The 11,892-nt window shown below is 43.0% G+C and overlaps 1 protein-coding gene across 2 annotated transcripts; it reads left to right on the top strand.

Annotated features, from left to right (window-relative positions):
- The first annotated feature begins 394 nt into the window (after nucleotides 1–394).
- Nucleotides 395–11,691, top strand: LOC135376413 (uncharacterized). 2 transcript variants are annotated; one of them, XM_064608926.1, is made up of 6 exons: nucleotides 395–692; nucleotides 859–926; nucleotides 1,120–1,213; nucleotides 4,534–4,619; nucleotides 9,776–9,995; nucleotides 11,547–11,691. In XM_064608926.1, exons 1-6 carry the CDS (start codon nucleotides 500–502, stop codon nucleotides 11,651–11,653), a joined length of 768 nt encoding a protein of 255 aa, XP_064464996.1. In that variant the 5' UTR covers nucleotides 395–499; the 3' UTR covers nucleotides 11,654–11,691. The 2 variants fall into 2 exon arrangements, with proteins under 2 accessions (XP_064464996.1, XP_064464989.1); XM_064608919.1 differs by having other exon boundaries at nucleotides 396–692; nucleotides 1,117–1,213.
- Nucleotides 11,692–11,892: the final 201 nt, after the last annotated feature.

The raw sequence follows: 11,892 nt of genomic DNA, 5'->3' as shown, positions 1-11,892 counted from the left end.
CGTCGAACAACCATTGTCGATATCTTTTCGGCATAGTTAACAGGGACAAAGGGACGCCGGCATATCATTCATACTATCATTCGTACTATCTAAACCACATTACCACGTCGCAGATAATGCATACATTTTGAAACAACAAACGAACTCGTCTGCAGACGCGACAGGCGCGATAGCAAAGCAGACGAAAGCGAAAGCTGCGCAGTCGGGGTCGGGATGGTCGGGAGATGTTAGGTCACGGTCATCGACAGCACCGAGAAGTACTGGTAGTAATAATAATTTCTACAGACATACTTTGCATATGTTTTTTTTTTTCGTCCAGGGATGACTGAAACCATTAAAACATTTCCTCCCCCTCCACCCCCAGATGGTATCGCCAGTATCGCAAGACAAGCCAAGCCATTTAAGAATCCACGTCTGGACTTCCCGCGCTTTGCACTTCTCTTTCGCTCTTGGGCGTCTGGGCCACTTTTAATCATTGATTAGTTCTGTCGTAACACAAATGAGCCACATTCTCGTCAAATGGGCAACGGCTGAGGCGTGGGACGTGTACCCCACAAGAAAGATCACCGATGTCGCGACGGCAACAGAAATTATGACTGATCCGACTGTAGTGGAGACGCTTGCGGGACGCACATTCATGGTAACTTGGAAGGACAAGGAACCCCCAGCAGAAGCCTATATTATAGCTGCAGGTGAGCATTTGTTGATTGAAGAAGTTGAACTGGTGTAATACAGTTGTTGTAATTATTCGTATGTTTCTGTCTGAACGTAGCGTAGGCGTCTGTCCTGTGTGATTCGAAAACTGGATAGTACCGGATCAACACTAACAGTAACTGAACTAAATACGGTGCTTTGCAGGAGAACTATCAAAAATGGAGCGGCGTCGAAACAGGTTGGCAGCGCGAGCATCGACCCAGGCATCACAGGTGTGTTATAACTTTGAATTAAAGCAAGTGCGTACTGACAAAGGGTTGACTTTCATAAAACGTAAGTATCCGCTCCATTAAACGCAATAAGTGAATCAACCTTGTGTCGCCAGATACACATAGAATCAAATATGTCCAATATAGTGTTATTTATAAATTGAAACTTATATTAGTCGAACTTTCTTGACAGCAGGTCAACTGCTGCAACCACGTTGACCAAGTAAAAGACCTGCAGAAACGGAACGAAGACCTTGAACGGAAGGTTGCGGAGCAGCAAGACATGATAGGTAATGCTTCCTTTCTGATTTCAATGTGGTCTGTGCACTAGATAGGCTGGCAAAGCTCTGCTCTGGTGGCCATTATCTCATCTGTCACGATTTGTTTTCCGCCATAAGTCGCTTCAATACAGTATGGGAGGGAATAGGGCTGAGTAAAGATTTCTGTGGGGAGGAAATTATGTTAAACAGTGAGCTTCCTACGTCCCTTATCCCATAACAGTAGGCCTGGTCATGTTGCTGAACCATTAAATTTGGACACGAATATTTGTTCCATCTGTGGGATTGATAAGGCTTGTTTTAAATTCTGAAGCATTCCACCACCAGAGGGTTGAAGTCCAAAATTAAGAGAGCCCATCATAGAAAGTAGGTGGGCAGTATTACACGAAAACATCAAGGTCCTGCTTGACCTTGTCTTTTCTTTCTGGACGAAAAAGTGGGGTGCTCCTAGGTCACACAAGATGCCTCACAATAGAGTATTTTCTGCTCTTACGCTAACTGTCTAGACACCAGGTTCCACTGAACGCCATGTATCCAGAAAACAATCATACCATCTAGGGCCAGCTGCTACTCACTGAGAGCTCATAGAGCATTACAGCTTGTTGCGTTCTGGTGCAGGAAATTTACGTTTATGGCTGAGCAAAGTCATGGCTCTTGTTGCCCCAGTGTGGGCGCGAAAACTGGTGCCGCAAAAGTCAGTTCATTGTAACCTCAGGAATTTAACAGTGTATCCACAAACTGGATTTCACTGGCTATTTTTACTTTGGTGGTGAGCATCTACTAGACTTTACTATTTGACGACTAGTCTAGTACTAGTGGCTAGTTCAAGGAAATAACTTGGCATCTGGACCTCATTTTGTTATGGAAATAAAAATGTACAAAGGAGGTGTTTTTAACAAAATCACTTTAATGCGCAAAATTCGTAGGCCGAGCATTTGTCTAAAGCATACCAGAAAGTATCAAATGTGTTTTTCGTTAAAATTAAGAAAAATTTTCCTGAGGGATGACGTACTGCCAGAGGTGAGCACCCTCACGAGGGCGTGCGAGGGTGAGGGTTTCCTCACCTCATGATATTTGAGGTGAGGTGAGGGCCAATTTTTCTGATGAGGTCTTTAAAAAAAATTTGAGGCGAGGAAAATATTTTTAAAAAAATTTCAGGTGAGGTGAGAAAAATCTTTTTCCCAGAAAATTGAGGTGAGGGCGAGGGTCGTGAGGACAAACGCCCACCTCTGCGTACTGGTCTTGCCACTGTGCTGCAGACTGAACCAGAGTTGTTCCTTTTCTTTAATTTGATTCTAGTTTTTTGTTTGTTTGTTTTTTTGTCATCTGTAAACATCTCCTTTGTATATGGTTAAGGTTCTCCGTTTTTGGGTTAAACCGATTTTTCATGATAGTTCCTCCCGCACAAATATTCAAGAATTCGGGTAAAACACTATATATACCTGCAATCCTTGAGGTTCTTAAACTTGTCGTTCTCGGTAAACCATTGGAAAAATTAATCATAATATCAGCAAAGAGAGCTATTTGTGACAACCTATTTGTCCTCCATTTATGATTCCCTCCTGCAGGAGTCAAAGACAAGCTTTTGTGGAGCTCGGGCAAGTGTTTGAATACCGCGGTCATTTACTGCCCCAGTTCCGAGCAGAAATATAAAGATTCTTGTTTCTCGACCCAGTGTCACAGCAGTGGCTTGTTTCCTATACCTTTTCGTTTCACCTGAAAATTCCACAGTGACATATCAAAGAGAGATCATAGCGTCCGATTTCTCTCAAAATTCCTGGGCGTAAATAGCACCTGATTTTTCCCTCCAGAATTTGGAAAAGCATAAAACCCGAAAATGAAGAACCCTATATGGTGAACTCCACTGGCTGTTTCGGTGAGGCTTAGTGTAGTGCGGCAGTGTGAGCATGGTGCCGAGAGAACCCATCAGTGCAGGTTACGCTGACCCACACAGCAGAACGTTTTCGATGGTGTCAGTGTAGCCAGAGAGAGGGAGGGGACGCCTATAACCTCTGACACCAGCCTTTCCCCCTCGCTGTAAGACGGAAGCAACCTCACTAGACACACGAGAAGCTTCCTCCCCATCTCAACCATGGGCTCTCCAAGACCGTGACCCTCCTTTGAACTTAAATTGCATGATCCACTCAGTATTTTTTTTTTTTTTTTGTTCTGGTTTCCAGTTGCCAACACTTGATATAAGGGAATAAAGAATGGTAGAATTTGGTAGCCACCAACTGAGAAGTACTAAAGACCGCATGGAACAACATGTACGAATACAGCCATTCCACCACGGGGTTGGAGGTCAAACCAACCACGGTTGTTGACTTCAAAGCAGCGTTTTATTACAGTGTATTTAAATCAAACAACAATATCTCGGAGTTAGGAGTGGTAGGATTGGCTAGCCACATGTCGAGAAGCAGCAGGGAACATTAAGGAACACAGTATTTTCTAATGGTTGAAATTCAAGTATACCCAGATGTCGAAAACGGTTTGTAACCACAAGTGCTCCTCACCTCTGCATATTCTGATTGTAAGTTGCTTGTCAGATATCTGAATCAATTGTTTCCCACCGTTCCCTAAAATTGCATCCTAACATCATCACTCCTGCCAAATGTATTGCTATCGAGTTCTTGGCTATCATTTTTGTTTTGCCAGGATAATAGAGGGAGTGAGGAGGAAACAGGAAGCAGCGCTATGTTCTTGTCTACACCATTGACATAGTCGAGCTTGTTGGGAAACCTGCACTGTTTATTGAGTTGCTTAGCTGCAGGGCACTAAAACAGTAGCTCTCTGAAGCGAACTGAAACAAAAGAATGCTCTGGCTGGGAGCTCACATGCTTTTAAACACTGAGCTGAAAATTCCAGAAGCAACACAAGCATCAACAAAAAAGCAGGCAATGGCTCTTGAAGCTTCTGGCATCTTCTGGCACGTGCAGAGAAAGAGGTAAAGCTGTGCATTGTTTTGTGTGTTCTCCAGTTGTCCTTTGAAACTGTTGCGTGGCAATAGCATGTAGTGGCACGATGTCATTTATTCATTTGAACACAAAATGATATCCATGATGTCATGTGGGAAAGGCTGTGGGAATTGGTGAAAACATTGGGGACATTCTTCCTTTGTTGCCCTGACTTCTGTGTTGTCCTACCTGGATCTATTACTGCAATTTATCCTTTTCTGCAAGTGTGAGCATCCAGGTCTTGTTTAACCAAAGCGAGGCCCATTAACTAGCCCACACCCACTGAGCGATTCCTGCTTTTTATAGCCCTATGCTAACAGTGGCCATGAGTGCATGATGATATGTGCAGGCCCTGCATAACAACTGCTTAATTTTCAGACTTACAAAGAACAGTGAGAACACTGAAGCGTATCGTGAGGAACATAAAAAGCCCAGGAGAGAGCACCACACGCGAGCCTACCATGGTAAACATAGGCAAATAGGTGCTTAGGTGCATGCTAGTGACATTTTAGAGGACATGTGCATCGCTTGATACCCAGTGGCTAGTCAAATGAAAATATCTGGGAACTTCTTTCTAAAATTCACCAAACTTACCTAAGCACACTGCCCAGTGCTGGTGTTGGGATCACTCATTTCGTGTTGGGAGTGTAATGTGCCAGCATATTTAGTGGAGTGGGGTAGTTTACTTCAAAATTTGTTATAAACAAAATAACATGAGGAAGGTCATGGTTGTATGTTATACATAGCTAAGCACTGAACGTGCAGCAAACTTGCTGTCACCAACCCAGCTGAGTTCTTTCATGGCGTATTTAAGGTGATCACGTGTGATAATTTTGTCGATGGCTTGAAGTCACTTTTAGGGCAGTGGCTGCTCAGCAGCTGACAAAACTAAAAAAAAAGATGAATAATGGTGAGCTGAGGAAGCAAGAGGTAAGAGAGAAAAAGCATGGACTTCAAAGCCCATGATATCTGGTAGAGGCTGGAGATTATCACAGCACAACAGTATGTAAATTGCATCTCTGTTCAGGGTGTCCCAACCAAACTGTAAAACATTTACAAGTGTCTCCACAATGATTAAGAATGTGCTCAACAGCATTTTGTCGCCTCAGAAACAGTAACAGCCTCATATTCTTCTGGTCAAGACTGAAACACGATATGTTTGTCCTATTTCACCCTTCATTGCTTCCGACAAAATGGCTAACAAAACCTATTGAAAGAGGAAAAAATGCTGTTTCTTCATGTCAAAAACTGTGCATGAAACATCCCCTGAGGAGGAAGAAATTGCCTAATGATGGTAGTCTGAAAATTGGACGCCTTTCCTTGCTGTAAAGAAGCTGCGACGCTGCTTCCCCCTTTTGTCGCTTGTTTTCAAGGCGGTGTTGCACAGCATTGGAAGGGAGAAGCCAAAAAACACTTGCCATTCTACAGGGTGTCCACTGAGAAAATGTCAAAATTTGACAACCAGTTCGATGACATTCACAAACATTTTTGTCACCTACTGTGCTAGGTTTCATCGGTGTATCTCCATAATTATGTTAGCAGGCTACGTCCTAATTATGTTATATAACTGTTTTCATTATATTATGTAATGATGATGACAGTTGTGTCAACCAACCTGGAAGATAGGAAGTTGTCATGGGGGTTCAACATGGCACTGAAAGTTGGGGAACTGTCAAGGAAAATATCAAAATGCATCGAAAGGTAGGGAAGTTTACTAATGCGGATTTGGTGCAATATCCCAGTTTGTGGGACTCAGTGTCAGATTCACATTTTCCGTTAATGGTTAGTTTGCTGAGTGGCCTTGGACGTAAAACAACGTTATGGATGGCAGAGATTGACACAGGCTAGGTGGCCAGGCTTGCGCGGGCCATATGCTTCTGCCAAATTTGGGGTTGGCCTGAACTTTTATTGGTCCAACGTGCCCACTACTATTGCTATGAAAGCGGGGACGGGTGTCATAAGTGCACAGTCTAAGGCATGTAAGGCACCGACAACACGTGTAGTTGCAAAAGAGTGGGCCGTAGCCCTCCAGCCCAGGGCTCGGCTGGGCCTTGTGCTTCAGGAAGCGGTCCAGGCCCAAATCTCTCTGCCCGTGTCGAACAAAACCGTGATAGCCAGTGAATTCTGTGAAAATTGTCAGGAAAAACCTAAAAAAGAGTAAAGTTTGATAGACACGCTTATTAACTAGTTTTTTACTAGTATCTCACTGGGTACCCTGTATGTATGTTATTTCCGATGCTCTGCAGAGTAGGGCACAGTAAATTTGCCAAAATTTGATATGCTTTCTCAGCTTCACCCAGAAAATCATAGTTGCTTTGGAAATTTTGAAATTTTTTATTAAATTCAATTAAAGAAATTTTATTTTAGTTCAGTTAAAATGAAAGAAAATTACCAGGACCAGATGGCGGTCTGGAAGCAGAATGGCATTGAGCACATCCGTTACTGTTGCATATGTAATCTATACAGGGTGTCGTTCTTGTTGGAACCAGTGTTCCACAAACAGAGCACCCAAAGCAAAATGGTCGCTACAATTTGTGCTATTTGTGTCACACCTGTTTCTAGCTCAAGTTGCACCTAAAAGATAACCTCCAGCCTTATATTGCCCTTTTTAGGTAGTGCTATGCTTGCAATGAAAAAGACACTGTATATACAGGGTGTGTCATTAAAAACTGATCAGGGCATACGACAGTGTGAGCAGTAAACGGAAGTTGGAGGCCATCTCTGGTACTTACAAACAAGTGGGCTGTTCCACAGCAAGTGATCAAAGGTGCTGCTTGTCCCATTCCACTGCTTGTCCCTTCCCCAGTATTTCATTGAGGATTTCTTTACTGATTCCTTATTAGTCCAGTGTTAGTCTAAAAGATGCATGGTCAAGGTACGGTCATCCGTTGCAAACCACCATCACTTTGTTAACGTGCTGTGACCCAAACAATGCGTGGATTGTGTCGGGAATCGCCTCATTTGACAGCTCGGAGTCCATTGTGTCGCGCTTTGCACACCTTGATCGGCGAACCTGAAGCGATATACGCGTGATTTGCAAATAACATTTTGAAATTTCCTTAAAACAGTAAATAAATATCTTCTTCATAATATTTGTAAATAATATCTGAACTGTTCAAGAACCAAACACACACATACACACACAAAAAAAAAACTCAGCTTGAAATGTTGAGCAGCATTTGCAGCAAAAAATCACATAAATTAGCAGTTTGTACAAAAACTGGGGCGTGCAGGTAGCTGCAACCAAGTCTTTTATCTAGATTTGTGTGCATAACTGGTTCTTCTGTGAAAGGCACCAAACATTACATTTACATATACTTTGATCACAGTCATAAGCCTAGGTTGCTGTCGTGTGCAAGCTACACTTGTCAGTCATACCTGTGGAGGAGCCTTGTTCTTGGTATGGGAATGGCCTTCTTATAAGGATCTGTCAGAATAAGGTGGCTACTACATATACCTACATATACCTGCATCCACAACTTGCATACGCCCTGTCCAAATCCGCACCCAAAGTGATGAATTGCAGGAGCGTCTGTACCACCCATGCCGCAGCCTGCCGTGTTGAATATCGCCTGTATCCCTGAATTATCTGCACATTGTGAATTCATGTCTTCTTTAGCTTCCTGAATGAAAGTTGTGCTGAAGATTATTCTTTGGTAGCCAATTTTGAGACGTAATACTTGTGATGAACTTGCTGTCATTACTCTCACGACTGATATTGATGACTCACATTGCATGAAAAGTGAAAGAGGCGACCATTTGCATCACTGTGAGAATAATTTTTGGTAAATGTGAATCACCTGCAACACCAGCACAGTTTTTGCGAGTGTAACCGTAAGTTGTCATGCTGATGGGTGTGGATGCAGATAGACATCACATGTGCAAGTTACAGATGAACTGGGCAGGTTTATGTGGTCACAGACTTCTTGAGCAATCGCAAAAGAACACACCCCTGATTTCTCGGAAAACTTGTGTAGGCTCCTTCTCAGGTTGTAAAAAGCAATGCCATGAAATGGGCATCATGTATTAAAACCTGGCAAGATCTGACAAATTAATCCTGACTAGAATGCCGTGCCCATATCAGGAACAAGCCCCCCAATTGTCAGAGAACATGGAAAAGGAATTTGTACAGTAAAGGTTGGAAGACATCCTGAAAAGGCAACACATAAAACAAAGCCTTGATCACACATCCACTGTGACCTCCTCACATCGAAAGGCTGTGTTAAAAAAAAAAAAAAAACTAGTACGTAGTTGTAAAAGTTCCCATGCTGCTTGATATTTGAAGCTTTTGTTCATTGATTTGTACATACACAGTTGACCAAAAGTTATGCAGATGAAATTTTGTTATAAATATGAAGAAGTTTAAAGTTTAAGAGAATTCCCAAATATCTGTCATAATTCGTGAATCAGTAACTTGTCGTTGGGAGACTAAGGTATGTGAAATATGACAAAATGGACTTCCAGCCAGCAAATGAGACCATATGATCCATGCATTAGTTTGGTCACAGCAGCAATGGTAACTGGATAAAGCAATGGTGGTTTGGAAGAGGTAGCCAAATTTCTGTGAGACATTCCGCCAACACTGTGCATTTTGTCATCTGAGGACATGGGGTTTCCTCACAGACGAAGTCACACGCACAGAAGAACAGATACCCGTCGAAATCTGGGGGAGAGGGGAGGTTAAGCAGCACCTGTGGATCACATGGCGTGGAATGGTGCAGGTGCTACTTTCGACGTTGCACCTATTTGTAACTCCGGCACCACACAGGTAGCCTCCGAATTTCCATTTATCACTGTCTCTGTGTAGCGCAGTGGACAGTTCTTGATGGCACATCATTTCTATCTTTCTATTTTTTAGATGTTTATTCTGCTTTGTGCATCAGCTCAGCTCAGTAAGTCCCACACCCTCACCGAAGTGAGGTTGTGGAAGAGGGGGCTGTGTAACTTCTATTTGCATGGGCGATTTATTTAATTATTTTGCCCTTTGCCAAACGAATTTGCGATATTGCGTTTGCAGACGCGAGTACATATGCACAGGTGCATCTGTCCTGTGTGTGTTAGTTTCGTGATGTTTTATTCCCTTGAGAATGTCTCCCATCCAAGTACCCCGATATTTCACTCTTGTGTTTAGCTTTGTCCTGCAGTGATCTCCTGATGCAGGTAAACGTTTATGTGCTGGTGTATCATTGTTTTTCTTCTGCTCACAGTTCATTTGCTCTCATGCTACGTCATACCACCAGCTAGCTTGTTGTCTCCTACTCTCATTGACAGTGTGTTCTTTATTTTTGGAAATGGAACACGTCATGAAAAGAATGGTAAAAGGTAACCGGAGGCTGAGTTACAAACAGGTGATACCTTCATGTCACGCCTCATGGTAGCAGAAGAATACTGCCCGACTTACTTTTATTGCTCTGTCTGTGAAGTGTTCTATTGCCAAAAATACAGCGCAGCCTGTACGTAGTCTTGTATCAGTGTTCAGCATCCAATTAAAAGTGCTACTTTCTATTTAGCCCCTGGTCAAGATCAGTACCTCAACTGCTGTGTATGCACACTGTGCACTGTTGTTACCTTTTACAAACGTGTGCAAAGTCATCTTTTCTTATTCCCCTACCTTCATCAGGTTGACTTGGGGGACGGTGTCATGGTTCCAGAATCCACCCTCGCACGTCTAGAACAAACCTACAGAGGCTCAGCATGCCGTTTTGCACGTGCGCTGTTGAGGGTGCTCTTCACGGAAGAAGAATTGAAGAAAAAGAGTCTCTTTGGAAAGCCCGCCAACAATGGGAAGGGGCAGGAACAAAAAGATGCCCTGGACCCAAGGCGTGTAAAAGCAGTTCTTGGTATGTTTGCCAAAAGTTTCGCATTGTTAATGTAGAGCACATTTTGGTGTAGCGTACTGGATCTAACAACATTTTGCAGCTTAACTCCATGTTTCACTTATATGCCCTGTTGCTGCTGTTGAGTGGTTCTGTGCAGTAATGATGTAAATGAAGCATTGCACTTCCAGCAAAAAAAGAATTTAGAGTAACACAAAGCTACCCTCCACGAGACATATAGACCAACTTCCCTTTAACTAATCATGGCTTTTCTTTTACCAATAATAACCTGGAATAAAAGCATCACTCTCGTGTGTTGACTTGCACCATCATTGCAGAGAACAAAAAAAGCTGTTAGACTTTTACGTTTTCAAGAATGTTTAACAGAAGTGCAAAAAGGTGGAGAGCGTGTTGGTGAGAAGCAAACATTACGGCAGAACATGAAGAGCGATGGGGAGACACAACCATAGCGTCCACTAGCAACAAGTTTAATTACACAAAAAGACTTGGGCTAACCTATCAGGTCCCCAGCTACATAGGAGATCTCTCGTCAGCAGAGATCTCCTTTGTAGCTAGAGACCTGCCTGGTGCTAAAGACCTCTCGTCTCCGTCTCTCTTCGCGTTCTGCCGTAGTGTATGTTTATAACACAATGCATGTGCAGTGAATGATGAACTTGCTAGAGGTGCATAGGTGTACCCACATGAGCCTGTATTGTTTTCCAAAGTGCATGTAGAAAATTAGCCTTGTTGCAGGTCATGTATGAAATAGTAGTGGACTGCTCCCCGTACATGGGCATAGTAGCGTTAACTGTCGGTCATAAGATTAACTTACTAACTTCAACAGATATTGCTCTCTCACATTATGAATACGCACTGAAGTTTTAGGGTTTCCCCTGTTTTTCTTCGAATTTGCGTCCTGTATTGAGGTTTGAGGTTAACTACTGCCTGCAAAATTGCACCAAAGGTAGGCAATAGGCTCAAGGCAATACTAATCTTCCACAAATTACGCAGTTGAGCTCAGATTCTGATACTTCTGGAACCCCAGACAAACAGTAGGACGAACGTCAATTCCATAGCAGGGCCCACTTTCCTCCAAAATTCAGTTTGATAACTTTTCTGCCTGGTTTTTTTACCACAGAATTTGAAAGAAAAAAAAATAAGAACAAAAACCGAAAATTTCAGGGTCTGAATATAAACAGCCTGATGTCAGTGTTGCAGACGTTTGCCTTGAAGCCTGATATATGCTCTGCAACCGTGTCTCTGTTCATGAGTGGGGACGGGGAGGGCATTGCCAAGGCCAGTGAGGTTTCTCAAGTGGAATAACTGAGAGAGGAGATATGCACAGACCCGAGATACTTGCAGAGTGCACCGACAATTCATATGGAGCTGCATTAAAAATTTAAAGCATACAAGTTGAGCGCAAGTGCAGGTTACCAGCAGGGACAAAATGGGTAGTTGCATGTCTTATATTGTACAGGTGGTCTGCATGCAGCTTCAGTGTAATTTTATTCTGCCCAAACGTATCTCCTAGGTCATTGTATCTCTATAGATAAATCCTTTTTGCTCACCTTGCAGGAAAGACTTGCTCAGTGTTCCAGTGTTCTGATGCGCCAATAAAAAGGACCCTAAGCTCCCTCCTTCAAAAACAGAACAAGAAATACGAAGAAGTGGAAAGCCCCTAGGGGGGGCAATGCCCCCAACACAGCCCCCAACTGCCCATTTTTTTGTGCCACATCTGGCCACACTTTATTGTGCAATACTAATGTTGTAATGGACAACAATATGCATATATAAATGGCAATTGAAGAGTGCATAGTAGTTTCTGTTGTTGTTGACTAGCATGTGTGTGAGGATTCGGTGGAATTTCTCACGACGGAGTGACTGCAGTGCAGCGTGCTTTCGGTAGAAAGGGCATCTCTGG

Source organism: Ornithodoros turicata, chromosome 1 (assembly GCF_037126465.1).
Source record: "Ornithodoros turicata isolate Travis chromosome 1, ASM3712646v1, whole genome shotgun sequence".
In the NCBI taxonomy this organism is placed as follows: Eukaryota; Metazoa; Arthropoda; class Arachnida; order Ixodida; family Argasidae; genus Ornithodoros; species Ornithodoros turicata.
This window is presented reverse-complemented; position numbering and strand designations above follow the sequence as displayed.